General features: G+C 31.7%; 1 protein-coding gene across 1 annotated transcript in view; it reads right to left on the bottom strand.

Annotated features, from left to right (window-relative positions):
• Positions 1-27,828, bottom strand: part of LOC143054810 (MAM and LDL-receptor class A domain-containing protein 2-like) — a 144,175-nt gene that overhangs the window by 9,433 nt on the left and 106,914 nt on the right. Inside the window, exons 65-84 of the mRNA XM_076227869.1 lie at positions 27,243-27,401; positions 25,932-26,273; positions 25,382-25,522; positions 24,836-25,174; positions 23,419-23,523; positions 22,480-22,608; positions 21,497-21,747; positions 20,788-20,905; positions 16,905-17,015; positions 16,214-16,345; positions 14,703-15,047; positions 13,943-14,050; positions 12,080-12,139; positions 10,810-10,907; positions 9,608-9,734; positions 6,917-7,089; positions 5,182-5,263; positions 4,412-4,595; positions 3,857-4,032; positions 2,955-3,068 (exon numbers count right to left, since the gene is read on the bottom strand). Coding sequence (XP_076083984.1) covers positions 2,955-3,068; positions 3,857-4,032; positions 4,412-4,595; positions 5,182-5,263; positions 6,917-7,089; positions 9,608-9,734; positions 10,810-10,907; positions 12,080-12,139; positions 13,943-14,050; positions 14,703-15,047; positions 16,214-16,345; positions 16,905-17,015; positions 20,788-20,905; positions 21,497-21,747; positions 22,480-22,608; positions 23,419-23,523; positions 24,836-25,174; positions 25,382-25,522; positions 25,932-26,273; positions 27,243-27,401 — 3,294 coding nt within the window. The remainder of the gene's footprint in view (positions 1-2,954; positions 3,069-3,856; positions 4,033-4,411; positions 4,596-5,181; positions 5,264-6,916; positions 7,090-9,607; positions 9,735-10,809; positions 10,908-12,079; positions 12,140-13,942; positions 14,051-14,702; positions 15,048-16,213; positions 16,346-16,904; positions 17,016-20,787; positions 20,906-21,496; positions 21,748-22,479; positions 22,609-23,418; positions 23,524-24,835; positions 25,175-25,381; positions 25,523-25,931; positions 26,274-27,242; positions 27,402-27,828) is intronic.

The following is a 27,828-nucleotide window of genomic DNA, read 5'->3' as shown; positions in this document are numbered from 1 at the left end:
ATTTAGTGATGAAAACTGAACAAACACTTGTGCACTTTAAAATATTGCGTTTTTGAAAATTAAAGCAGTATTGCTTTATTATCATTAAGATATTGGATATACTGGTGCATGGTTATTAATTTTGGTAGAAAAGGTACTTATATTAAATTCTAACAGTTATTATCAGTACAATTCATTTGTACCTAGTCCAAATAATTATGACGTTTTGAAAGGCTATATAATTTTAGCTTTGACACCTTTTGCCGACAATAAAATAACCATTCAGTGGGAAAATGTTTTTAGTGCAACACCAGGAATTCATGTTTCTTATACATTAAAACTTCTCTAAATACAGTTCTCCCACCATACCGGCTAAATCAAGGAGACCTGGCCTTGCGGTCATAAAACTTTCGAGTACGATTTTTGTACTCAGACTCAAGAATCGACCAATCAAAATACTGGATTTTGTGTTTCGAGCATGATTTTTGTGCTCCGAGCACTGAGCAAAGTTTTAGGACTTCAACCCCCGGACATTAAATGGTCATTTAACCTTATAAAACTGGCTATATGATTCCTTTCAATCGGATACTAGTGGCATTTTTGTATTTGAATAATTAAAAATCATAATAATTCAACCTCATAAAACAGGCCTTGTCATTTAATATCAGTAATAAAATTGTTATGTAATATAAAGATAGTCCGGTCAAACAGTGAGTACTGTTCAGCTTGTCAATTTCTTTTCTTTATCTCAATGTTGTACAAAGGTGATTTACGGCATTTTGCAGTGTTATGGTGCTGTTTACAAATTTCAACTAATTATTAGGGAAAAATCGTTAGTGTATGGTATTTTTTATTTTTTATTCCTGCAAAATAAAAAAAATAAATAAGATGAAATACCAGTTGTAGCAGTATTTTACGATAGAAATTTTTCACAAAACTAAAATTCACAAAGGAAAACGTATATTTGAATAAGATCAAATACATTTTTAAATATTTCTCAAACACCCATATTAAGGGGAAGTTACTCTTCAAAATTTTAAATTTCAACTAACCAGCAAACCCTGCAAATCAGCCGTAATTTATGACCTGACCGGCGGCCTGTTTGGAGAAGTTTCACTGAAACACCGTTACGGGACGAATCAATTTCGGGCCGATATGATATGGGGCGAGATTGACACCTTGACTGAAACGCACTGGCATACGTCATCAAAGATTACGCTGGATAAACAAAATGAAGAATCCAAACGCAAATGTTTTCAGATAAGTATTTTGATTTAACATATGATAATTGTAATTATTATAAAATGCAATTTGTTGAGGCACTATTATAAAACATTTAGGATTTAAATCTGAGAAAACATCAGAAAGTTTTGACAGACAATTAATGTAATGAATATATATATATTGTTGTCACATTCATAAAACAAATAGTAAAGTTCTGTAGGTTAATCTGCAGTCAATAACTTTAAAAATGCATTACCACTTTCTACATTTAATGTAGAAATTAAATTGGGTGAACAAACTTAGTGAAAACTATAAGTCACCAGTTTTATCTTCAAGGGATAAAAAGGGGGGTTTTAATTTGAGTTTAGGCTTCCAATGTAAGATACAGTACATATGCATAATGCAATAATGTTTCTATTGAATTTATTGCTTCATAACCTCAAGAACAATTGATTCTTTGTGGATATTTTTGTACTTTTAGGGGATTAAATATGAGCTGCCAGCAATGATATGAAACAGATTTTATGCAGACTCCATTTTAATACCTTTATTCAGCAATTCAAGTTGGAAGTACAGAGACAGCAAGTTTTAACAGAAAGGAAGAGAAGTTTATATCTGACACATAATTTTTATATTAGTTACTTAATCAGTTTGTGAGTGAGATTTAAGCTGACCATAGTTACTGTTTTTATTCTTATGCAAACCATGCAGGCCATTTTTTTCATGGATAGGATGTTAAGAATGTTATCTATTTAAATATTTGAATATGATCAGATCAATCTATGATCAAAGCACTCACTATATTTTGTGTTTCTTAGAAGAAGTGATAAACCTTGGGCTTAATTGGAAGATCAAATCAGTTACAATGGGGTTTTGATTCCATTTCATGCTATCTTATGATGGCTGAATATGTCTTAATAAGGCTGAAGATTGGATGAATTTGTCTGAATAGTTCTTAATATGGTTGAATATTTCTGAATATATATGAATATTTCTTAATATGTCTGAATATTTCTTAATATGTCTGAATATTTCTTAGTATGGCTGAAGATTGGAAGAATATTGGCTGAAGATTTCTGAATATTGCTGAATATGTCTTAAAAATGGCTGAATATTTCTTAAATACAGCATCATTTAAACCAAAAATTTTCTGAATATTTCTTAGTTTCTGAATATTTCTGTTTCTGAATACTGGCTGAATAGTCCGAAATCCAGTCAATATTCAGAAATAGACACAAATACAACATTCAGACCTATTCAGACGATTATTCAGATATAATTCAGAAATAATTCAGACTATATTCAGCCACCAATTTTCCATGAGGGCGCATGCATTAACAACGTCGCCATGGGTAAAATAGCGATAAACAGATTATCACTGGTCATCTCAACTCAATTGCTTTTCTCATTTTCGCCCTACCAGCTCAAGCAAGAAATTCAATCTTGTTTAGATGACCAACGATAATTTATGAATACAATGTTATTTTAAACAAAATACCTTGACAGAAAAATAGCGATTGAAGTCAAGCCTATTGAATTCAGGTCTTGAAGGCATAAAACTTTGCTCAGTGCTCAGAGCACAAAAATCATGCTCAAAACATAAAATCCAGCAATTTGATTGGTTGATTTTCGAATCTGAGTACAAAAATCATGCTCGAAAGTTTTATGACCGTGAGGCCAGGTGTTTGGTCATTGGTGTGTTTATATCACATGAGAAATCACATTACATACATTTATACTCAAATACATACCACAGTTTTGTTCATCAGCTGAGTTTGGACAATCTACATTTCCATTACACAAGAGATCCATAGATATACATGTAGAATCAGAGTCACCACAACTAAACTCATTCTCAAAACATTCTGTAAAGATAACATATTTTTTTTATTTTTCATTCTTCTTCAAACATTCTTTTGTTTAATGTATAATATGTTATTGACAATTAATGTTATATATTAAAAAAATTGGACACTTACCAATTATTTAGCACAATATAATGACTTATACAGTTAAACCTGTACACCTAAGGACCACAAAAAGTTACTGAATTGAGGATCAAAATTCTTATACAGCAGGATAGGAAGAGAGTGACAAGCGGACAAGACAGGTTTTCATCTAGCAGAGGTGACCTTCATAACAGATCTGTATATTGGTTTTGTGTTGTCCCATTACTTTCTGATTTTAGTCAATACTTTAAGTTTAGATGACTTGGTTTTTTACTAGCAGGTAATATTTGACAAATGTCTTTGGTAAACATCTTTCCAATCTCAAATGAACAAAACCAAGAATTTATAATGACCTTAATGTGTCTTTTGGTCTCTTGTGGAGAGTTGTCTCATTGGCAATCATACCACCTCTTCTTTTTTTATATACTTCCTTTATTTACTGTAATGTTTAATATTAATTTAGAAATTGTTTAATTAATCACTGTTTGACCACCAAGAAGCACATCATCAAAGGAGAAGATCAAGATCATCATTATCAAATACCTGTAATAGAGCAGTCACCAGCGCTAATAAAACCACACTAAATGTTAGCATGCTCAATAGACTAAAATAGATGTGGTATGAATGCAAATAAGACAACTCATCATCCAAGTAACAATTTATAAAAGTAAACCATTATAGGTCAAGGTACAACTTAAACATACCTGTATTAGAGCAGTCAATAGCCACTATATCTGAATAGCTTAATGTGCAGGAAACTATTCCATGGGCACATTCTGTGAGATCAGTTTCTGAGCCATCACAGAAAAACTGGTAACCAAACCCTGTTCTCTCAGTTCTTCCTTTACCATATTCTGATTTCTTGTGCGTTCTTGAATTACTAAAAATAGAAAATATTTGCAAAAATGAAATTAAGTGATTACACTATCTAATTAAATTAAAATTAATGCAATCTGTTATTTTATTTTTTGATTGGTTGCAGTGTGGGAAATATTGAATAAAGTCTGATGAGTTGGGTAATGCAATGTAATTTGTCCCTCACCTTTGACCTTGAATCAAGTATGGCTCATCAGTTATTGTCATTAATCCAATTGTGATTAGGATCTACATAAATTTTATAGTGTCTGCAAGTTCTGTAATTTTATCAGAGGTGACCTTGACCTCTGATTCTGATTTTGATGCAGTATTATACCCAAATAGGAAACCACTTTATTTCCTTTGTTGAAGATCAGATGTATGTAGTTTGTAATCTTACTCACTTGTAACCTAGCTGACGACAAGTCACGTTGCTGTCATCTGAATCCCAATAATTTGCACAGACTGGGGAATATACACCAGAAGAAGTTGGTTTTATTTCCAAGCGACCTGAAGCCTGGGTTTGTCCACCAACCAAATGTACTGATGGATTCAAATCATTGTTGACATCTATAACCGTGGAATTATCTGAAGAAGAAAAACAATATGTATACCTGTTACCATTTTATTTTCATGAATATCAATTTGCAAAAATTGAAGGATTTATTTAAAAAGACTTGGTCGGTTTGTTTTATTTTTGCCTAAACATATGGTATCTTGCTCTCCATTGCTATGCAACTGTGAAATAATAGTAGGATACCATATCTTTAAGTCAGTTTGCATTGAATTTTTAAACTAAAATTAAGTTTTTCCCTAAATAAATCTGTCGATTCAACAAAAATAATTTCGAACAACATGTTAGGGAAAAAAAATCATTTCATCAACAATTTATCCATACTTTTTTTTAGTTTCGACGTTTACCAAAAGGATTTCTTAAAATAATGATATTTTTTTCTCAAAAATTTCCAAAATAATTCTGATATCTGTCTTGCAATTTTAACCACAAAATAATAAAATAAAAATCTACATATAATGTACAACAGCTGTGCACATTTCAATTGATTTCTTACACATTTTGGATGAGGGGCTATTACAAAATTTGTTGGACTGACAAAGTATAAATTTTAGGGCTCTTAAAAAGAGGGCCTTATCAATGAAGATCATATGAACCTACCACATTCACCAGAAAACAACATGATATGATCCAACGCTATATCTCCATTGTAACTACTTCCACCTATACCACTAAAAATAATCTGTAATATAAAAAAAAATTATATATATGGGGTCATAAAATAAGTGGGTGAATTATTTTTGTATGGGTAGCGGTTGGTCACAAAGTTCATATATGTGTTGTTATGTTTGCAAAGTAAAACCCTATTGTATGGATAATGGTACCCTATTGTATGGGTAATGGCCATTACAAAGTGCCACCCAACCAATAATTCATTGTCCATCTTGTCCATCTTGTTTTCCTGGTATAGTCCTCCTTTAAAAAAAGGAGTCACTTCCAAACCTAACATTTTTATTTGATTAAGAAGGCTTGGATTGGCACTCTGAAAATCTTACATATTTTATAAAATGACTAAAGAATACAAAGGATAATTTTGAAGCCTGACATTTTATATAATTCCCTTTTGAAAGGTCTTAATTTTTTGTTAATTATATGTTCTTCCCTATTCAATTTCATAAACAAAATTTGTAGTAATAAGCATGAATAAAGGCAACAGTAGTATACCGCTATTCAAAACTCATAAATCTATGGACAAAAAACAAAATCGGGGTAACAAACTAAAACTGAGGGAAACGTATTAAATATTAGAGGAGAACAACGACACAACATTAAAATGTAACACACACAGCAACGGACTAAGCATTAGACAAAATCCGATGAGAATAACCAATATCACATCAAAACCAAATACATGAATTTGGGATAGAAAAGTACCGTGACACGTCTTATAGTAATGTGAATTCACAATCAAATATAGGAGAAAACAAACGACACAACGGAAACACAACGTAAAAATATTACACACATAGAAACAAACTATGAAATAACATGAGTTACCCATGTGGAGCAGGATCTACTTACGCTTCTCTAGCACCTGGGATTGCTCCAAGTTTTTTGTATTTTCCATCGCATTGTCAGTATGTTTTCAACTTATGAGTTTGAAAGTCCTTTTAGTTTCATTTGCCTCTCTTTTACAGTGATCTATGATTTTATCAATTTTTAAGGAATGAGCAAAAATGCAAGTGTATTTCAGAAACATTATTATTATCATTTGAAAGCCAGATTCATTATAGTGATTTCAATTAAATATGAATAGAGGGTTGTAAAGGGTTACTTTCGTGCAACGTGATTGCCGTTTTTTATTTCACGTTCAAAGTGTTTTTACTTTTTTATTTGACATTCAGTTGTGCAAGACAGGTGCCTCGTTCTACGTGTTCTGCTTATTTAATTTTACGTGCATCGTGATTTTTAAATGCTTATTTTGCGTGCTCAGTATTTTTCAAATAAAATTCAAACACTTGGAAGGGATCGTCAAGAAATACTTTTTTAAAAGCCGTAAACCATTTATATCATAAATGTGTATACTAAATCGGGAATATCAATTAAACAGAGAGTTTATATATACAAGAAGACAGTGATTCAGTTACAAAAGGTTCACACCTCAAAGTCTTTATTTTTCGTGCAACGTTCATGAAAGAAATTATTTCACGTTCAACGTGAAATTATGTCTTATTTCACGTTTTTTCCGTGCAAGCACCCTCCCTTTACCACCCTCTGAAAACAGAAATATATATCACATATCAAAATGCAAGTTTTTTTTTATAGTGATTCACATTCTTTACACTAACAAACTCATCATTATAATACAGAATTTACAGTAATGAATTTAATATACCTTTAAGTGAGCTCCAGGTTGAATATACAGCTTCTGGAAATACCATTGATTTCCCTGTGAGCCAGACCTGGTATACATTGTCTGATTTGACAATGGTGTTGAAAGTATCACATTTAATCTTCCGATAGTAGCACCATACATGTGGTAATAAAATGATAAACACATCTGTGTATCTGTAAAACAAATATTTAGGGTACTTAATTATTTGTTATTGCACGGCGGGTAAATTATGACATTCTGATTTGTTTAATGCTGTTAAATGGCGACACTATGGATCCGTAGTGTGTTAGTCAATTTCAAATGAAATTCATGACGTTGAGTCTAATGTAAATGGGGACATCATCTATTGATATTGTTGTATCTTTGTTTAATTTTCTACAAAACACAGCATGAAAAGTCCTGTATGCAATAAATTTGTTCTATGGATTCATAGGGGTCAGTAGCGAACCATATAACTTATACTATCTTTGCAAGTATTGTGGATTTATTCTTACTGTGAAAGTACTTTAATTCGTGGGTATCAACTTTCGTGTTTTTAGCAATATTTACATGTTCGTGGGTTTTTAAATTCGTGGATATTAGTTTTCTAAAAAAAAAAATTGAAAAATTAAAGCCTTTAGAAACGAGGGTTACACATTTTCTGGATTGAAGGAAATTGCAAAGTAAACATTGACCTGTGTTAATCGTAGTGACAACACTAATTAACCCAAAATAAAGTGATCAACAGATTAAGGACCATTAAAGGTGTTAATTAGGCCATAAACATGTCACCTATTTATATTTTTATTATATTTATGTCTACTTTAAAAGACAACTGAACACTTTTTAAATAAGAGCCCTTAAAGTGTATTTCATATAATTATTATTAACATTCTATATATATTTAATTGTATTTTTGAAAGCAATGCAGTTTTATTGTAAATATGTACATGTATGTTTTTAAAGAGTCTCATAAGTCAACTGTTTGGCTGGGCATTGATCGAATTTTAAAGATATTACTTAAATTTATTTGTATATATGTACTGTATCAATCAATGTGTGACACTCAAATAAAATACATTATTTATCATAAACAAATGCTATAAACGTATCTTGAATTGTCAAATAATTCTTATCAAAATCAAGCCCAGTATGAAATTATTATTTCAATATGTACGAGAACCACGAGGATATAAAATGAACACTTTATCATACTAGCATATTAATACTGGAAATCTGACTTTTATCGAAATTTTTTTTTTTATGAGAATTAAAAGATCAAAGTTGTACAGTTTAGGTTACTAAAGATTAAATGGGTATAATTCTGCATGCAGTTCTCAGATTCGAGGTTGTTTAAAATATTCTCTAGATCATATCAGTAGTCAAACCTTCATGGGGATCTTTCCATGTCTTGATTTGGACAATGGTTGTTTTATTTCGTTGGACACTTAAATACGTGGATAAAGTCATCCACGAAAACAACGAAAATTGGTACCCCGAGAATAAAAAGTACTTTCACAGTATTCCTTTGATATTAATACTTACGGATTTCAAGGTTATTCATGTTATAGCTGAATCATGAACAAGAGGCTGTCACAACGACAGCAAACCGGATTTATTAATATTTATTTGTGTCCTGGCAATATCACAAGAACCATTACTGATGAATGGTGAAAGTGAAAATCGTCAATATCAAATTTGACCTCCATTTTGTCATCAGTATCAACATCTTAAAATTTGAAAAGCTTAGATTGAATGGTTCATGAGTAAATGCAACAACGCGAATGGAAACGCCATTTTTCAATCTTTCAAGAACCATAACTCCTGAACGGTAAAAGTCAAAATCGTCATTATTGAACTTGACCTCTATTTTGTCATCAGTAACAACATATTAAAATTTGGGAAGCTTTGGTAAAACAGTTCATGCGTAAATGCACGGACACGACTGGAAACACCATTTTTCAATCTTTCAAGAACCGTAACTCCTGAACGGTAAAAGTCAAAATCGTCATTATTGAACTTGACCTCCATTTTTTCATCAGTAACAACATATTAAAATTTGGGAAGCTTAGGTAGAACAGTTCATGCGTAAATGCACGGACACAACTGGAAACTCCATTTTTCAATCTTTCAAGAACCATAACTCCTGAACGGTAAAAGTCAAAATCGCCATTATTGAACTTGACCTCCATTTTGTCATCAGTAACAACATATTAAAATTTGGGAAGCTTAGGTAGAACAGTTCATGTGTAAATGCACGGACACGACTAGAAACTCCATTTTTCAATCTTTCAAGAACCATAACTCCTGAACGGTAAAAGTCAAAATCGCCATTATTGAACTTGACCTTCATTTAGTTGTCACTAACAACATATTAAAATTTTAAAAGCTTTGGTTGAACGGTTCATGAGTTAATGCACGGACAACATTTGATTGCCGCCCGCCCGACCGCCCGCCCGCCGTACATCCCCAAATCAATAACCGACATTTTTGTCACAAAAATCTGGTTAATAAAAATGATCAAGAACTATAATTTATCCATATGCTTGTATGTAGACATTGGCAAAAACACAGAATCAAAATAATATCAAAATTATAGAACACTTTACCAATTTTCGCAAGTTATACACTGTTCACACTAGGGACTATATTCACAGACAACAAAAACTAAAGGACGATAACTGTGTCATCTGACAAATGTAATGAACATACCTGGATTTAAATAACTTGATGTCAAGTTGGCATAGTCCCCAAGTCCCATGCTACTGGTTTCTATATACATGTAGTAACTACCCATGACAGCGCTATCTGGTCCTGTGGCTGTTGAACCTGTTGGACCCTGTTATACAAATATAACAAGAGCATGTAATTAAATGGTAGTCATATGTTGCTGTGTTAAGTATTTGTTTTTCGTTAATTTTTTGGCACATTAATTAAGTGATTAGTTTTCTTTTTCTATTGTTTTTTCAGTCATTTTAGGGCCTTTTATAGATGACTATATGGTATGGGCTTGGTACATTGTTGAAGGCCATATAGTGACATAAAGCTGTTATACTGTGTCATGTGGTGTCTTGTGGAGAGTTGTCTCATTGGCAATCAAACCACATCTTCTTTTTTATATTTCCAGTAAATGATAAGGCCTTATAAGCATAGGGCCACTATTATAATAGACTAAGCTAAACATCAGTTGAAGTTGTAACATCATCTACTATCTAAATTATCAGGCCAACTTTTTGATTTGTCATTTTTTATTACATTGGTTGCAATGAATTACCATGATTTCTGAATGAAATAGAAACTGTAAACATTCTTTCACATGTGAAATGAATCTGATAATTTCACTTCCCAGGGGCGGATCCAGCCATTTGAAAAAGGGGGTTCCAACTATATGCTCCCATTCAAATGCATTGATTGGCAAAAAAGGGGGGTTCCAACCCCCTCATCCCCCCCCCCCCCCCCCCGGATCCGTCAATGCTTCCCTCATGTCATAAAACAATGGCTGTTGAAAAGACGTGTGGATAAGTTGCATCAATATAGTTAAGAATGCTAAGAAAACAAGTATGTGTCAATAGAACACGAATGCCCCATCCGCACTATCATTTTCTATGTTCAGTGGTCCGTGAAAATGGGGTAAAATCTCTAATTTGGCATTAAAATTAGAAAGATCATATCATAAAATTCATGTGTACTAAGTTTCAAGTTGATTGGACTTCAACTTCATCAATAACTACCTCGACCAAAAACTTTAACCTGAAGCGGGACAGACGAACGGACAAACAGTAGAACGAACAAACGAACGCACAGGCAGATGGACAAACAACGCACAGACCAGAAAACATAAAGGCCATAAATGGGGCATAAAAAGTAACCTAAGATTAATAAAAATGGAAACTTAAGTTAACAAATGTACATACTTGAAGTCTTATCCAGTCAGCATTGTCTTGACCCTGATGATTGGAGAAGAGACAAAATGGTTCTGTTGCTATTTCAAATGTACACGCACTCAACACATCTATAATATAAAATAATTCTATATTATTTGAAATTTAATTCAATTAAAAGAAAAATAGCTTGAAAAAAAATATTTTCTTGTTACTGGTCAGTTCAAAGGCTATTGAAACTAGAGGTCATATAGAGACTGACCACTTACATGTTAAATCCTAAAATTCAAGGCAATTTTGTATTGATATTATTTCAGGATTTTCTTACTGTCTTAAGCTTTACTAATATTATAAGGGAAGATCCAAGTTTAAAATTTTTATGACTTTTTATAGTTTTTCTAATCTTGAATGTTGCAAGACAAGTTGCTGGTGAAAATTAGACGGTTTACAGTATGCAAAATATCAACAATGACGCAGCTTAAGGTGGTACCCAACACTTTCACTAAAAATAATTTGGCTCGTTTAATTTTCATTTAATTTTGTCAAATTATTGACTTTGACCCTATAACAAAAATTTTGAAACAACCGTTTTGTCTGAAAAATTACACTGGTTATATAGCAATTTGACCAACACCAATTCTGATCATTGAGAAGCTTAATATTCCTTTTACAACACAACATAATTAAAACGTTTAGCTGACTTTACAGAGTTATCTCCCTGTAGTGTTAGGTACCACCTTAAGGATGTAGTTTTCAAAGTTTAGGAATTTTTGTCAGACGTTTAGACTCCTTTTTCCTGATGATACATGGTAAAATATTTTGCACCAAATCACCAACTTTTCTTTTCCTAGAAGACTTTTTAATAGCACATAATAGGCCAGGAATAAACATTCTAAGCAGATTTCTTTTCTTACAATTAAAGACCCAAATAATATCAATGCCCATGCTAAATATGAGGTAAAACTCCTAAAAAGCCTTTTTCCATCATTTAAAAAAAATCAAACATCACAAAAAGGAGTTCAATAACCAATCAAAAATAAGAAACTCTTTTTCATTCGCTTTTAATAACCTACAATTATCTATAAAGGCTGAATGCATTTATCCACCCTATACATGATTTCTGTGAATTTTCATAGCAATTTTAAAATTGCTCAGAATTGAGAAATAATTCTGGCAAAAGTGGGAGAATCCTATTACCTGTAGACTAGGATAAAATGAGGACCATAAAAGCATAGTTTTGTAGTCTTTACATAATTTTTCTCAATCTTATTAAATTTTTATAAATTATTATAAGTATACTTACTTGTGGAGTTTCCTGTGGAGTTTGTAGAATTTAAATTGTTGTCTGGGTCAATTCTCAAAACTAAAATTAAAAAAGTAATAAAAAGTCATATTGATTTCTTATTTTCATACACTACATGTTAAGTAGAGGATAGGAGAAGATTGATTGGTTGTTCTTATCTATTTCACTTTCAGTACACTCAGCTATTTCATGGTGGCAAAATTTTATAGATGGAAGTAGCGAGAATTCCCAGAGTGATACATCAATAATCAACAGAAAATCTGGCAATCCTAGTATATGACGATCAGAGTTGAAACACACCTGTCCAAAGGAAGTTGCAAACTCACATCTCTAGTGTAGAAAGAGTAATGGTCACTATCAATGAACTACTAATGAAAAACTAACTAAAACAATACCAATATTGAATAGACTTGTTTCCTGCCTCTACAATTTATCTTTAAATTTCTATATCTCAAAGGTCAATTCATTGTGAAGTACATTTGCTGAAAATCATATCCTCAAAGGTATCTTGGAAGGAGAGACAAATAAAAAGATGAAAGAAAGCAGTAGACAAGTATATCTGTTTTGAAGTGTTTTATATTAATAAATGGAGAATGTGTCAATGAGACAGAGATGATGCCCCTGCTTGTATATTATGTTATAATTGGACATAAATCCAGAACAATGAAAGTAATGCTACCCAAATTTGAACCTGATGTAAGACTTCTGTGTGAGTTTCAGAACATTTGGTTAATGGAAACTAAAGTTAGAGAACAGAAACCAATATTGGATGTACAGATATTGATGTTTGGCCAGACAAGGGTCAACCTTAATAGTCCAGTCAAACTAAGTTTGAACCTCAAACTAATTGCAACAGATAATGTGCTAGTTCTAATCTATGATATTTAGCCCGAAATTTATACACAGAAAAAAGTTCCATAATCTAACTTCAGGAGAACTTAAAATCAGCATTTTTAATTTCCTATGGAAATTAACATTGGAAAGGGAGATAACTCTGCAAAAATTTGTTGTTGTCTTTTTTTGTTGATTTTCTTGAATTCATAAAAAATATGATACTTTGATGGGGTTATAAGTTTGTGACTATATTATATAATTTTCTGCTTATGAAATGTACAAAACTGAATTGTTATGGATATTTTTATATTTTTTTTATTTAAAGAAATTGCAAATTTATTGCTTTGTGTGACCATTTTGAAAAAATAATGTGAAAATTAGGTATTGCTCATATCTGTAAATTATAATTTATCAGCATCTACCTTGTTTAAGAAACTTTAAACCATAAAAAGAAGAATATATGCTTAATTAGTTTTATTCAATTTGAGATTCTTTACCTTGACATGTAGAAAAATTTAAAAAATGGTCAACTAATGAATTATGAAATTTAAGATGTTGCTTGATAACAGATATGAAAACACCTTTAGAGTTTTTTTATTACTCTAAAGACGGCTTAAATATCAAGAATCAATACAATCTGTTGAATAGAAGTGGTGAAGTTATAATTTTTTATCAATGTTTATTGATATTTCTTCCTTTATTGCTGAGTTATCTCCCATTCCAATGCAAATCTTCATAGGAATTTTAAAGTCTTTTTTTTTAGTTTTCCTCTAGTTAGATTTTGTTGGACTTTTTTTCTGTGTATATTTGGGGTATAATGTTAAGATTAAAATTAAAAAATCTTCTGTTGCAATTACTTCAAGGTAAGGGTCAAATTTATGCAAGATTGACTGGACTATAATGCACCCTCCCCCATGACAGGGACATAATAATAATGTAATTACATTAAAAAAAATAACAGACTGTCTTATCTCTCAACATGTAAAATTGAATATCTAATTATCAAACTGATTTAAAAAATAAATTTACCTTCATCTGATCCATCCAAACAATCCTGGTAGCCATCTCTAACAAGGAATTCTGGGATACATACTCCTGAACTCTTACATGAAAATGTATTCATACTGTTTGCACAGCCTAAAATTGAAATAATATACATTTGCCATACCAGTATTAAATGTCATCATACATAACATTTTTCAATCACAATTAAAATTGGGAAAGGAAACGGTGAATGTGCCAAATGCAAAGAGACAACAACTACAACAAAAGAGCAAAAAACAGCCCAAAGCAACCAATAGTTTTTAACACAGTGAGAAAATTCCAAATATGGAGATGCGCTTCAGCTGGCCTAATTAAGACCCATTTCGTCAAGATTGTATTTATTTCTGCCCATTAAAGGTCATTGAAATTAAAACAAGAATATACAGATACATATACAGTAGGTATTTTTAATAATCCAAGTCAACCAGTCTTTGCTTTTAACTCCTAAATGCATTGAGACTAGGGGAGAAGCAGCTAATTACTAACTTCAAGTCTTCATTAAGTTTCTAAAATCTTCCTTATATCTGTATGTTTTTGAAAAAAAAAGTTTTTTTTATATTACTGTAAGTTGAAAAAAAATTGTTCGTCCTGGAAAAATAACCAGTGCCTAACCCATTCCACAGAAGACAATTGGCTCCACTACTTAAAAAAAACCTCTTTTATTCACAGATTCTACTTTTGGAAATTGTTGACATATCAACACAAGTGAATCTGAAAGTCAATCAAATATCTAATTTATGCTTACTAGGATTTGGACAACTCTGTCCTTCCATCAAGGTTACATCATCAATAGCAACAATGGCGGGTGCCAAAAAGGAAGTGTCTCCATAGGCAACAAACTCGATAGTTGTCTCCCCTACAGGTAGTTCAAAAGATCCTTCCAACCAATCATCAGTCTCCACATAGATTCCATTGGCATAGAATACCAACTGCCTTACGCCATATTTTTTTGTATAAACTTTCAATTCTGCTGACACGCCCCCTTCCATGTTGTAATAGAATTTTACACATCCTCCTGGTGTGGTCAGATAAGGGGGAGAGGTCAAGGTTGCTGTTTGTCTACTGTCAGATGTGAAAAACATGTAGTGACCTGAAAAAAATAATAAATATCTGTCATATCATAGCCATTGACGAATCTTAAACAAGATTAAACAAGAACCTTTTAATAGTAGGTATGCTCAAATTTCCCTCACTCAACTATAAATAATGGTGAGCTAATGTAGATGGGAAAAATCGATCCAGAGGTGGTTTTAAAGAGATCGATCTTTCTTTAAGTGTAAACGCTAAGATAAATTGCGACCGACCTTTTTTCAGGTGAATATTATATTTAAAATATGAAAATAAATCTGCGCATTTTCAATTTATCAAATAACACTCTATTTAAGTGTTTGGTTTCGATTGGGGTTTGAATAGACAATTAGGGTAAAATAATCTTAAGGGTTCCACGGAACTGAGTATCTAGCCGACTTTTGGTGTTAATATCAGGCTCAACAAAAATGAGGAAAAAAATCGATAAAATTTTCCTCTAGATACTATCTTTTGTTTGTAAGAATCTTCTGTCCAAGTTTGGTAAAAATCCAGGATAGTTTATGAATCAAATAAATGTTACAAAAACTTTAACTGCAGACTGTATGTAATGTTAACTGGTAGAAAAACTAAGTCCATTTATAAGTAAAATACGGGAAAAGAATCTATTTTTTTCTTCACAAAATTTACTTCTGGATACTATCTTATAATCATAAACAAGCTTCTGTCCAAGTTTGGTAGAAATCCAAGATAGTTTAAGAAAGTTATTAAAATTTCAAAAACTTTAACCACAGAGTAAATATTTGTGGATGCCACCGCCAACAACAAGGACGATGGAATGTAGGATTGCTACGTCTTGCGTCTTCAACTAAAGTCGAAGGCTTGACAAAAAATAGAAAATAAAGAACAATGGGGTGTTAAAATAAAATAATTGGGGGAAAAGAAAATGGAAAATGTAGATAAATGTCTTAAGTCATTTAAGAACACATATACAAATAATGATTCCAAATTTTGAAATTATATACTGTTATTGCGATTTTGTCAATTTGGGCAAAAATGTGAAATAAATTTTTGTGTTATTGAGAAAAATCTTGTTTAATTCATAACAAAAAATTTCAAAATGCGACTTTAAATTATTGTGATTATTACTCTGTCGCATTTTCATAATAATGAAAACATGGCAATAATTTTAAAATTTTGCAGTATTTTAAATCGTCTATATCTTATTACCTGTGTGATTATCAGCACCCATGGTGTGATCAGCTGCTGGTAAATGGTGAACAAAAGCATCTCTCCAAATATAGCTACCAAAATGATATCCACATCCGTAAGGCTGCTCAAAATCACAACTTATGCTAATGGCTAAAATGGTAAATATTATATAACTTGGTTACCATGACAATTTATGTTACAAGTGTCAAATTTTAAGATCCATTGGTGGCCTTGGGCCATTTTCAGCTCTTTGGTGGAGTTGTTGACTCTTTGACATATTCCCCATTATAATTCTCATTTTTATTAAAAATAATAAAGAAGACCTACATACTATTGCTGTGACTTTATCAAATTTACCAGAAATCATATGCTCCTTTAATTTAAGGTCCAAAAATTTAGCATTTGTAGAGACAAGTATGACTTGTTAGAGGAATTAATAAAAATATGTTTACAGTACTGTAAGGATGTTCACTGGACTGTGAAATCAGGGTCAAAACTCTAATTTGGCATTTGAATTAAAAAGATCCTTATATAGGGAACATGTGTACTAAGTTTCAAATTGATTGGACTTTAACTTTATCAAACACTACCTTGACCAAAAACTTTAATCTGAAGCAGGGCAGACGGACAGATGAACAAACGAACACATAGGCAGAAAAAACAAAATGCCCCTAAGTTGGGTATCAAAAGGAAATTCAAATCAACTTACGGCAGTCTGCCTCATCTTCACCAGAGGGACACTGGGAAATCTTATCACATTCTATCTTCTCCTCAATACATATACCATCTTTATGGCAGGGTGACAGACCAGTTGGACAAACTGCAAAGAAAGAGAAAGAAACAAATTTGTCATTATACTAAATAAAATATATCATCTGTAAATGCAATACTGTAAAACTTTAAAAAAGAAGATGTGGTATTATTGTCAATGAGACAACTATCCACAAAAGACCAAAATGACACAGACATTAACAACTATAGGTCACCGTACGGCCTTCAACAATGAGCAAAGCCCATACCGCATAGTCACATTTAATTTTTTTATAATAAAATATTTCTTTAAAAATATAAATAAAAATAAATATTTCGTAAATAAAAACAGCAGATAAGACTCTCCCAAGGTCAAATGAACATAAAAATCATCAGAACATATGTAACACACTGAATTTGCAACAAGGGCCAATATATGAATATCTTTTAAAAAATTACAGGATAGATAACAATTTTTATTGTGAATATAACTTTACTTTTCACTCCAATCTTAAAATGTAGAGGTTGATATTATCACTAAACAGAGGTCAATGTCATCACTATATAGAGGTCAATGTCATCACTATATAGAGGTCAATATCATCACTATACAGAGGTTAATATCATCACTATACAGAGGTCAATGAGGTCAATATCATCACTAAACAGAGGTCAATGTCATCACTACTGTAAATTCAGAAATTATTGTGTGCACTTATTATTGCAATTTTGCCATTTTAGACTTAAATTCGATTTTAATTTTTTGATGATTTTGAGAAAATCTTGTTTAATTCAGATATAATATTTCGAAATGTGAGTTTAAATTATTGCATTTACAACTCTGTCGCATTTGTAGCAATAATTAAAACCTCACAATAATTTCTGAATTTACAGTATATATACAGAGGTCAATATCATCACTATAAAATTGAGAAAGGAAATGGTGAATATGTCAAAGCGACAACCACCCGACCATAGAGCAAACAACAGCCGAAGGCAACCAATGGGTCTTCAATGTAGCGAGAATTCCCGCACCCGTAGGTGTCCTTCAGCTGGCCCCTAAAATATGCATAATAGTACAGTGATAATGGACGTCATACTAAACTCCGAATTATACACAAGAAACTAAAATTTAAAATCATACAAGACTAACAAAGGCCAGAGGCTCCTGACTTGGGACAGGCGCAAAATTGCGGCGGGGTTAAACATGTTTATGAGATCTCAACCCTCCCCCTATACCTCTAGCCAATGTAGAAAAGTAAAAGAATAACAATACGCACATTAAAATTCAGTTCAAGAGAAGTCCGAGTCTGATGTCAAAAGATGTAACAAAAGAAAATAAATAAGATGACAATAATACATAAATAACAACAGACTACTAGCAGTTAACTGACATGCCAGCTCCAGACCTCAATTAAACTGATTGAAAGATTATGTCTTCATCATATGAATATCAGGTACAATCCCTCCCGTTAGGGGTTTAGTATCATACTATCATAAAATATATGAGAAGAACATAACCCGTGTCATGCCAACAACTGTTTTTTTAGAAGTAAATGTGTTTAGTTCCGATGCAAAGACCCTATCAGTGAATCAATGTTAAAGCCAAAATATGCAATCTTTAATGACCTGACAACAGTATCGTAACTATATCCCCTTTTAATAAGTCTATTTAAAGGTTTTGTTAGTTTCTGAGGAGAATACTGACATTTTTGTGCTTTATAAAGAATATTTCCATAAAATTTTGGATGTGAAATACCTGAACGTATAAGATGTCTGCATGTTGAGTTATATTTACGAATTATTTCCTTATACCGGTGATAAAATTTAGTAAATGTTTTGACCAGTTTGTGATATCGAAAACCCTGGTGTAATAATTTTTCAGTAATACATAAATTTCTCTCGCTAAAATCTAATACATTGTTACATACACGAGCGAATCGTACAAGTTGAGATATATAAACACCATAAGATGGTGACAAGGGAACGTCACCATCTAAAAATGGATAATTAACAATAGGAAATGAAAAATCATCTCTTTTATCATAAATTTTTGTATTAAGCTTCCCGTTTATGATATAGATATCAAGATCGAGGAAAGGGCAGTGGTCATTGTTATCATTAGCTTTATTTAAAGTAAGTTCTACAGGATAAATTTCTTTAGTATACATACTGAAGTCGTCATTATTTAGAGCCAATATATCATCCAAATATCTAAAAGTATTGTTAAATTTTTGTATCAAATGTTGTTTTGATGGGTCTTTGCTAATTTTAGTCATAAATTGTAACTCATAACAATACAAAAACAGGTCCGCAATAAGTGGTGCACAGTTAGTCCCCATTGGAATTCCAATAACTTGACGATATACGGAATCTCCAAAGCGAACAAAAATGTTATCAAGTAAAAATTCAAGTGCATAAATAGTATCAAAGCATGTCCAATTGACATAGTTCTTTTGTTTATTGCTACTAAAAAATGATCTAAAAGAGTTTGAACATATGTACTCGCATTCCGACTTTTTAAATGCCCAGTTAATTAGGGAGGTGAATTTTTTCTTAATAAGAATATGAGGCAAAGTGGTATATAGGGTAGAAAAATCAAAACTTTGAACAGATTCAAAATCACCAATATATGCATGCAATTTATCAAGTACTTCCAACGAGTTTTTGACACTCCAAAAGTAATTAATTCCACTATTTTCAAAGGCCTTATTTGAACAATTTATTATCAGGTTTTTTATTGTACCAAGTGTACTAGTAAGTAAAACAGACAATTTAGTAGTTGAACAATGGCTGGAAGATGAAATAAATCTATATTTGTAAGGTTTTTTGTGCAGCTTCGGAAGCCAGTACATAGTTGGGACTTTCATTGTGTTTGGTTCTGCTTGTAAAGAAGTAGCTAAAAGTTTATGTTTGTTACAGATGTCGTTTTCTGAAAATGAAGTCAGTTGGAATGTTGGTGAATTCGTGATTTCCTTTTGCAGAACCTCTATATAAAATTTACGTCAAACAATAATGATATTATTAGCAGCTTTATCAGCCGGGACAAAAACAAATTCCTTGGCTAGTTCTGTTAGTTTATTTTTGATACGCGAAATAGGGTTTTTATAGTTTTTGTTGAGGGTAAAATGTTCTTTAAAATGTTGTATTCGAATATCAACTATCTTCATTACTGAATTAATAAAAGAGTCCAAAGATTTTTTGTCAGCTTTTTCCCGTTTTACCCATTTCAAACAGTAGGCGCGGAGTGAGTCGTTGATGATATTACGACACTCATTCCAGTTAATAGTTAATAGTTATACATAGGTCAATGCCATCACTATACAAAGAGTTCAATGTCATCACTATACAGAGGTCAATGTCATCACTATACAGAGGTCAATGTCATCACTATATATAGAGGTCAATGCCATCACTATGCAGAGGTCAATGTCATCACTAAACTGAGGCAAATGTATGAATATATATTCCAAATGTACTGGCTGGTTATAACACTTTTCAGTGTGGACATAATTCTATCTTTACTCCAAACTAGAACAATGTCATCACTATATAAAGGTCAACATCATTCATATAAAAAGGTCAATGTCATCACTATATAGAGATTAATGTCATTGCTATATATAGGTCAATGTCATCACTATACAGAGGTCAAGGTCATCACTATATAGAGGTCAATGTCATCACTATACAGAGGTCAATGTCATCACTATACAGAGGTCAATGTCATCACTATACAGAGGTCAATGCTATTACTATACAGAGGTCAATGTCATCACTATACATAGATCAATGTCAATACTGATCAGAGGCCAATGTATAATTATCTATTCCAAACTTACCCAACGGAGGACAATCTCCAGGGGTTATTTTTACATCATCTATTCCAAAGTATTTAACATCATAGGCATAATCATATAAACGAAAGTTGATTTCCATCCTTCCGGGAGCAATGGGCATCTGTAAATAAAATATTTGAGGTAAACTCTTGATAGGACCAAAAGCCTTGTAAAATTTGTATATCAATTATACATAAGGTTTATATCATGAAAACAAAAGATATTGTGGGTTATAAATGTCTTCCAATAAAATAAAATACAAGTTTAAGACCGCATCAAGAGTTTTTGTTTCAACCTTTGAACTCAATATCATCCTATTCAAACTTATTATCTTTTTAAAATGGAAAGTTTCCATAATAATATTCCTATACGTTAAAGCAATGATTTGCAATTAAAAAAAAACACAGCTTCTTTGTCTTTTAAATTTTTTTTTACAGATATTCTAATAAAAAATGTACTTCCAATATAAGCTTACTGTAAATTCAGAAATTATTTCGAGGTTTTTATTATTGCGAAAAAATGCAACAGATTTGTAAACGCAATAATTTAAACTCACATTTTAAAATATTTTATATGAACTAAACAGGATTTTTTTCAAAATCGTAAAAATTAAAATCGCTCTTAAGTCTAAAATTACAAAATTGCAATAATAAATGCACGCAATAATTTCTGAATCTACAGTATCACATTAACCAAGGGAGCAAACTCTTACCTGAGTTGGTTTCCAAACATTGGACAAAGTTGTCAAGGTCAAATAAACAGACATTGTATTGTTAAACATTGTGCTGTTAAATGTTCTATTTCTGGATATGATCCCAAGGTCAAGGTATCTGACCTCAAATTCAAATAAATTTACATGACCTATATAATATAGTGAGAGACAAGAGGGGACTGTAACTTCTTCTGCTGGAGAACTGAAGCTGAAACTGCTGCCAGCATAACTGACCATTCCATAAAATGTGCCTGAAAATAAAAAAAAAATTGAAATTTCAACTTTTGATGAGTTGATATTTAAAGGCAGTTCAATTTTTCAGATAATTTATATATAGGAGAAACCTTTTTTTCAGATAATTTATATATATATAGGAGAAAACTCAAACCAAACATGGTTGCATACATTTTATTCAATTTCGTATAAGTTTTTACTTTAATAATAATGTGTATTTGGCAGCTTTCAATTGTCTAATTTCTTTAAGTTTATTCTTTTACCACAGTTTCAATGAACTTTCTATAATTATCTCAACCAGAGTTGTCTCTGCTCTCTCGACCACAGTGATCTCCCCTTTCTCACCCAAATTATTGCCGTATGAACCCAGTTATCTCCCTTTTCTCACCCAATATGACCCCATTTTTCTCTAATTTTGGTGCTATTTTCACATTTCTTGATTGGTGTGAGAAAAATATTTCTTCTCACTATAGTGAAATATCTGTTCTCGGGAAATGATTAGTTGAAATTTGATTATGACGTCAAAATGTTTTGTTTTCTTCTGAATTTTCCTATTGTGACGTCAAGGTGATTCCAACCCTTTAACTCGTGAATAACAATATTTCTCCACTCTCGACTGTTAAATTTTAATTATTTAAAAAGCTCGGCAAGCCTCACGCTTTAAAACATCAAATTTAACTGTCTCAAGTGGAGAAATATCGTAATATACTTGTTGCAGTGTGGGAATCTATATATCTCAAATCTCTCACCTGATTTATTGCCATAAGTATGATCATAGATCATCTCTTGATAGATAACTTGTTTGGACTCCATCACGTCATAACTACTGTAATATCCACACCGGAACTTATCTTCAAAGTCGCAGCTTATACTTCTCTCTGTAACGAGAAACATCTTATATTTAGGAATGTATTAATTCTGGCATCCATTAGATATTACAAACATTTAGGCCTGTGCCTTAATTTATAAGGCAAAAAAAGGGGGATGGGAGACACTCAAATTAATTAAATATGGGTGGATGAACTTTCATCAGATCACAAAGAGTATTCATTATTTTAATGAATAATAAGTAAAAAATATTATATTATTGAGTCTCTTTAATTTATACCAGTAAATTTGTTTTTAACAATAATAACATTACTATTTCTCCAGTAGTATTATATATGAAAATATTTTCCAAATATAATTATTTTCCAAATATATAAATATTTTCCAAATATATAAATATTTTCCAAATATATAAATATTTTTATTTTATTAGTGCAATATTGTATTGCACAATTATTCAGTGGTAAAATCTGTTTCTTTAATGATTTTAGACAATTATCTTTCTTCTTTCAATAATCTGCAAGTTAATGAGCTCTAGCTTAGATCTCCAACATGGTGACAAAAGGGAAATAACTTTTGATCAAAATGAATCAAGAAATTAAGGGGGGGGGGGGGGTTCCGAGGGGTCCTGATCCAGAAATCCTGGGCTTAAAAACATGAAATCCCCAGGTCCCGAATTTAAGAAAAAATCCGGTAATCCCGAAATTCAAAAAAGGAAATCAAAGAACCTGAAAAGGTGAATCCCGAAATCCAGAGCATAAAAAACACCTGATCGCGATGTCCGGAAAAAGGTCCTGCTCCCCCAATCAAGTGTAACATATTTAGAAATATTTTAAGTTGAATCTTAATAAACAGCTTACCACACAATGTTGTCTCATCAGAATGATCATCGCAGTCAAAATTAAGATCACAAACTTTACTCAAATCTATACAATAATAACCACAACTAAACTGTCCTGGACATGCTGAAAAATAAAACATTATAATACAGTGAAACCTATCTATAAACTTTCCTGGACATGCTGAAAAATAAAAAAATTATACAGTGAAACCTATCTATAAACTCTCCTGGACATGCTGAAAAATAAAAAAAATATACACTGAAACCTATCTAAACTGTCCTGGACATGCTGAAAAATATTTTATTATTATACAGTGAAAACCTATCTAAACTGTCCTGGACATGCTAAAAAAATAAATAATTATCTTACAGTGAAACCTATCTAAACTGTCCTGGACATTCTAAAAAAAAATTAAAATTATCAATCAGTGAAACATGTCTAAACCAAATTTTACATAAACCACAACAAAACTGTCCTGGATATGCCGAAAAATAGAACATTATTATACAGTGAAACCTGTCTTAACTGAATCTTACATAAACCTCTATGTGTCTTGAACCAAGCATGTTCTTAAGTTCAGTCCTATCAAATGTTATTGCAGGTTAACCTGATTAAACCAAAATCTGTGAAAACCAAACAAAATTTTAAGTCCTTAAGAAGTTTGGTTTAAACAGGTTTCACTGTAAATGACATTTTATTAGCTGTAATTGGCTTTGAACTAGCTTTCAGAAACTGTAAGTCCTCTCATATTCAAGTTAGAGGGAGGGTTGAGCATCTGCAAACATGTATAACCCTGCTTTCTTTTTTTGCCTGTCCCAAGTCAGGAACCTGTAATTCAGCGGATGATGTTTGTTGCTGTTCATCATATTTGTTTTATCTTTATTGCTTTGTGTATAAAGTAGGCAGTTAGTTTTCTTGTCTGAATGGTTTCGCATATTTTTAGCTAGCAATGCGGTATTGGATTTGCATTTTGTTAAAGGCATTTCTGTGAACTATGGTTGCTTACTTCTACACCATTTGGTCTCAGCTGGAGAGTTGTCCCATTGGCAACCATACTAAATCTTCTTGTTTTAATACCTAATCAAAAAACTTATACCTTATGTGAAATGAATGAACAATTAACAGATGGATAGATAGAGATGGGCAGATGTACAGACCATATAAAACATAATGCCCTTTTCTATCATAGGCAGGGTAGGAAATTACAAAATCTAAATGACATTGTCTATGAAGTTTTGTATATAGAATTTCTAATAATATAGACTTGTAATTGACTTCAGTGTGAGCCAAGGCTCTGTATGTGTTGAAGGCTGTACTTTGACCTATGACTGTTAACTTTTTAAACATTGTGACTTGGATGAAGAGTTGTCTCATTGACACTCATATCACATCTTCTTATTTCTATTAAATATAGTTAAAATAAAATTACACATACTTATCTCTTGACAATCTCCTGGTACAATAACAATATTATCAATTCCGGCCTGTCCAAGATGCATGTTAATGATTAGAGAGGCATCTGTTAAATTTCCTGTATATTCAAGCTGTCCATGATTCCAACTGCCTGAGTCTCTTCTCATACTCCATGCTGGGGTCCAAACAATGTTCCCAAAACGGTATGACATCATATATATAGATAATGAAGCATTATATCCTGCCAGAAACTTAGTATAGTAATCAAAAGTTATACAGGATTTCTCTGTTACCGATAGCATTGGCGATAACACACTGCAGCTGTCTTGGAAGTTACTTGAATTACAATATAAAAACCGTCCTACAAAAAACAAAAACATGTTAAAATCTTTTGTGGAATCATTTAATTTTGTGGATACAAATATTCATGAATTTAGGAAAAAAATGTATTTTTATTGATTTTCATCTATATAAAATTATGGCATGCTACTGATCCATATGTATTATTTAGTAATGATCAGAGAGTAAAATAAAGGTAAAGCTTTAAAGGTCAATAAGTAGAACATACCAGTATCTGAACTAGCTACTGCAACCATATTGTCTGAGTCATGTGATGCTGACGTCCAACCACTATCACTTAACAGATTGGTGTTATTTCTGTAACCACATAGAAATGTCTTATCCTCAAAATCACATGGTACACTGGTCCCTACAAAATAAAAAATAAATATATGTACACAGAAATTATACAGGGAACAGTTTGTTTAAATCAAGGATCAAAGATTGAAATGTTGGGTTCTTTTATATAGCTGACTATAATGTTTGGATTTGGTCATTGTTGAAGGCTGTATATTTTAATGACCTCAAATCTACATCCATTGTTCTCAGGTAAATAATTTATCTCAAATTGGCAATAGTAACATATTTTTTACTTAAAGTAATTACATAATTAAACAATTTCCCACAAAATGTTGCAATCTAAAAACATTTGACCTCATAATTAAAAAGTGATGTTGCATAATGCCAGAAGGTTATTCGGAGTGTTATTTAGAGTGAATTCAGCTAAATACCCAAAAGTGTAAGTCACATTTAATAGAAAAATAACTTTTAATTATCACCTGGGCAACTACCATCCATAACAAAAATATTATCTACAGCTATATCTCCTTTAAATCCTGAAGCTTTTGTTGCCACAAAATATATATTTTGTTCAGTGTCAGGTGGTAAGGTGACACACCCTTTAATCCAAGCCATATCCTGCTGCCCTGTCTTTGTCCACAGCTGGGTAACAGTAGAGGTAGCTGTGTCATGTGACATGATGTCTAAAGTGCCGATATCATCTCCTAACATGTGGTAGGAGAAATATAAACTACTGGGGTTATTACTGGTGAATGATGGGAAGGATAAGTAGGTTGTATCGCCTGGATTCCCATGGGAACTCTCAACATACATAAAATGTCCTGTAATTGAAAAACAAACTTTGAAATTATCCCTCTGTGAATGATAATGACAAATACAAAAATATCTCTTGGTAATTTATGACTGATAAAAAGATGAAAAGTATGAATATCTCAGATAAACTATGATTAATTTGCTTACAATCTGTTTATACATTTCTTATAAATTTGTACTCATGAACAGTTAAAAGTAGACATTTCAAGCCAGTTTCCCACTAAAGAAACTTCATTTGCTTGTTTTTCCCAAACTACATTGGTACCCATGAAGATAAATGAATCTATAGTTAATATTTCTCTGTATGACATGGGATCGAGTAGAAGCATGCTATGTGTTCTTTATTGTTGGGAATTTAGAGACTTTCAAAAGTATATCTAATGGTAGCTATATTGCATAATGTTAAACCCATTCATTTCCTAATTGTTCATGTTGTTAACTTCATTTCATTCTGAAAAAGTAAGTAGCACACTTTATGAGGTGAATACACAAGCAAACAGTACCACATAATTTAAGCAATTTTATCTTAGACTTATTATTCCTCAGTCATATTGGCACTGTGATAAAAAGGAATGGCGAAAAAAAAAACTATAAGAGTGGACCATGGAGAAACTGAAATAAATGAATTAACAAAGACATCACCAAATTTATTATTTAAGGAATGACTGTAATATTTTTTCTGTCTATGAAGAAATAACAGAAAAAATTTGGTGCACACTGAATAACACGCTTAGCGGGTTATTTAACAGTGTGCACCACATTTTTTATGTTATTTCGAATAGACAGAAAAAATATTAGTCATTTCTTATAGTTTAATTCTAAATTCCATTTTAAACCGTAGAAAACCATGAAAAACATGTTGATGACGTCACGGTCTCATGACTAAATTAGGTCTATGGGCTGATAACAAAATAACGTCAGCCAATCAGAAAACGCGTTACATCCCAAATTAAATTATAACATAAAGCATAAATTACCTGCAAGATTTCCATAAGCATCACCATATGGTCCAGTGTTATCTGATGGAGTCTTACTTTGTTGTCTGGACCATTGGTATTTAGATCCTATAGTACAATTGGAGGAGTACTGACAAGTGTTGGTCCCCTCAAAGTTACATGTAACTTCATCCAATCGTTCTGCAAATATATTCAAATATATGTACACACAATTTTTTTCTCAAAATTTAAAAGTAGGCATAAGTGACCTGTAACCATTCTTTAACAGCTGATTTGAATACTGTAAATTTAGAAATTATTGTCTGCCTTTATTATTTAAAACTTGACAAATGGATAAAAATGTGAGATTAACTATTGCGATTACACAAAAAAAAACTGCATAAAGATGTATGTTGCAAATATCAGAAAGCAAGTTCTTATTATTGCAAAACTGAACCAGTGGCATTATTTACACTAATAGAAACCTTGCAATAATTTCTGAATTTACAATATAATTAAGTAATAATAGATATAGATATAATACCTAACCATATATGGAATTAAAACCTTTCTATGGTTTAAGAAGTTATCATTGTAATGATAATCATTCATCAGAAAAATTCGCCAT

The sequence above is a fragment of the Mytilus galloprovincialis genome, chromosome 12 (genome assembly GCF_965363235.1).
Source record: "Mytilus galloprovincialis chromosome 12, xbMytGall1.hap1.1, whole genome shotgun sequence".
NCBI lineage: Eukaryota > Metazoa > Mollusca > Bivalvia > Mytilida > Mytilidae > Mytilus > Mytilus galloprovincialis.
This window is presented reverse-complemented; position numbering and strand designations above follow the sequence as displayed.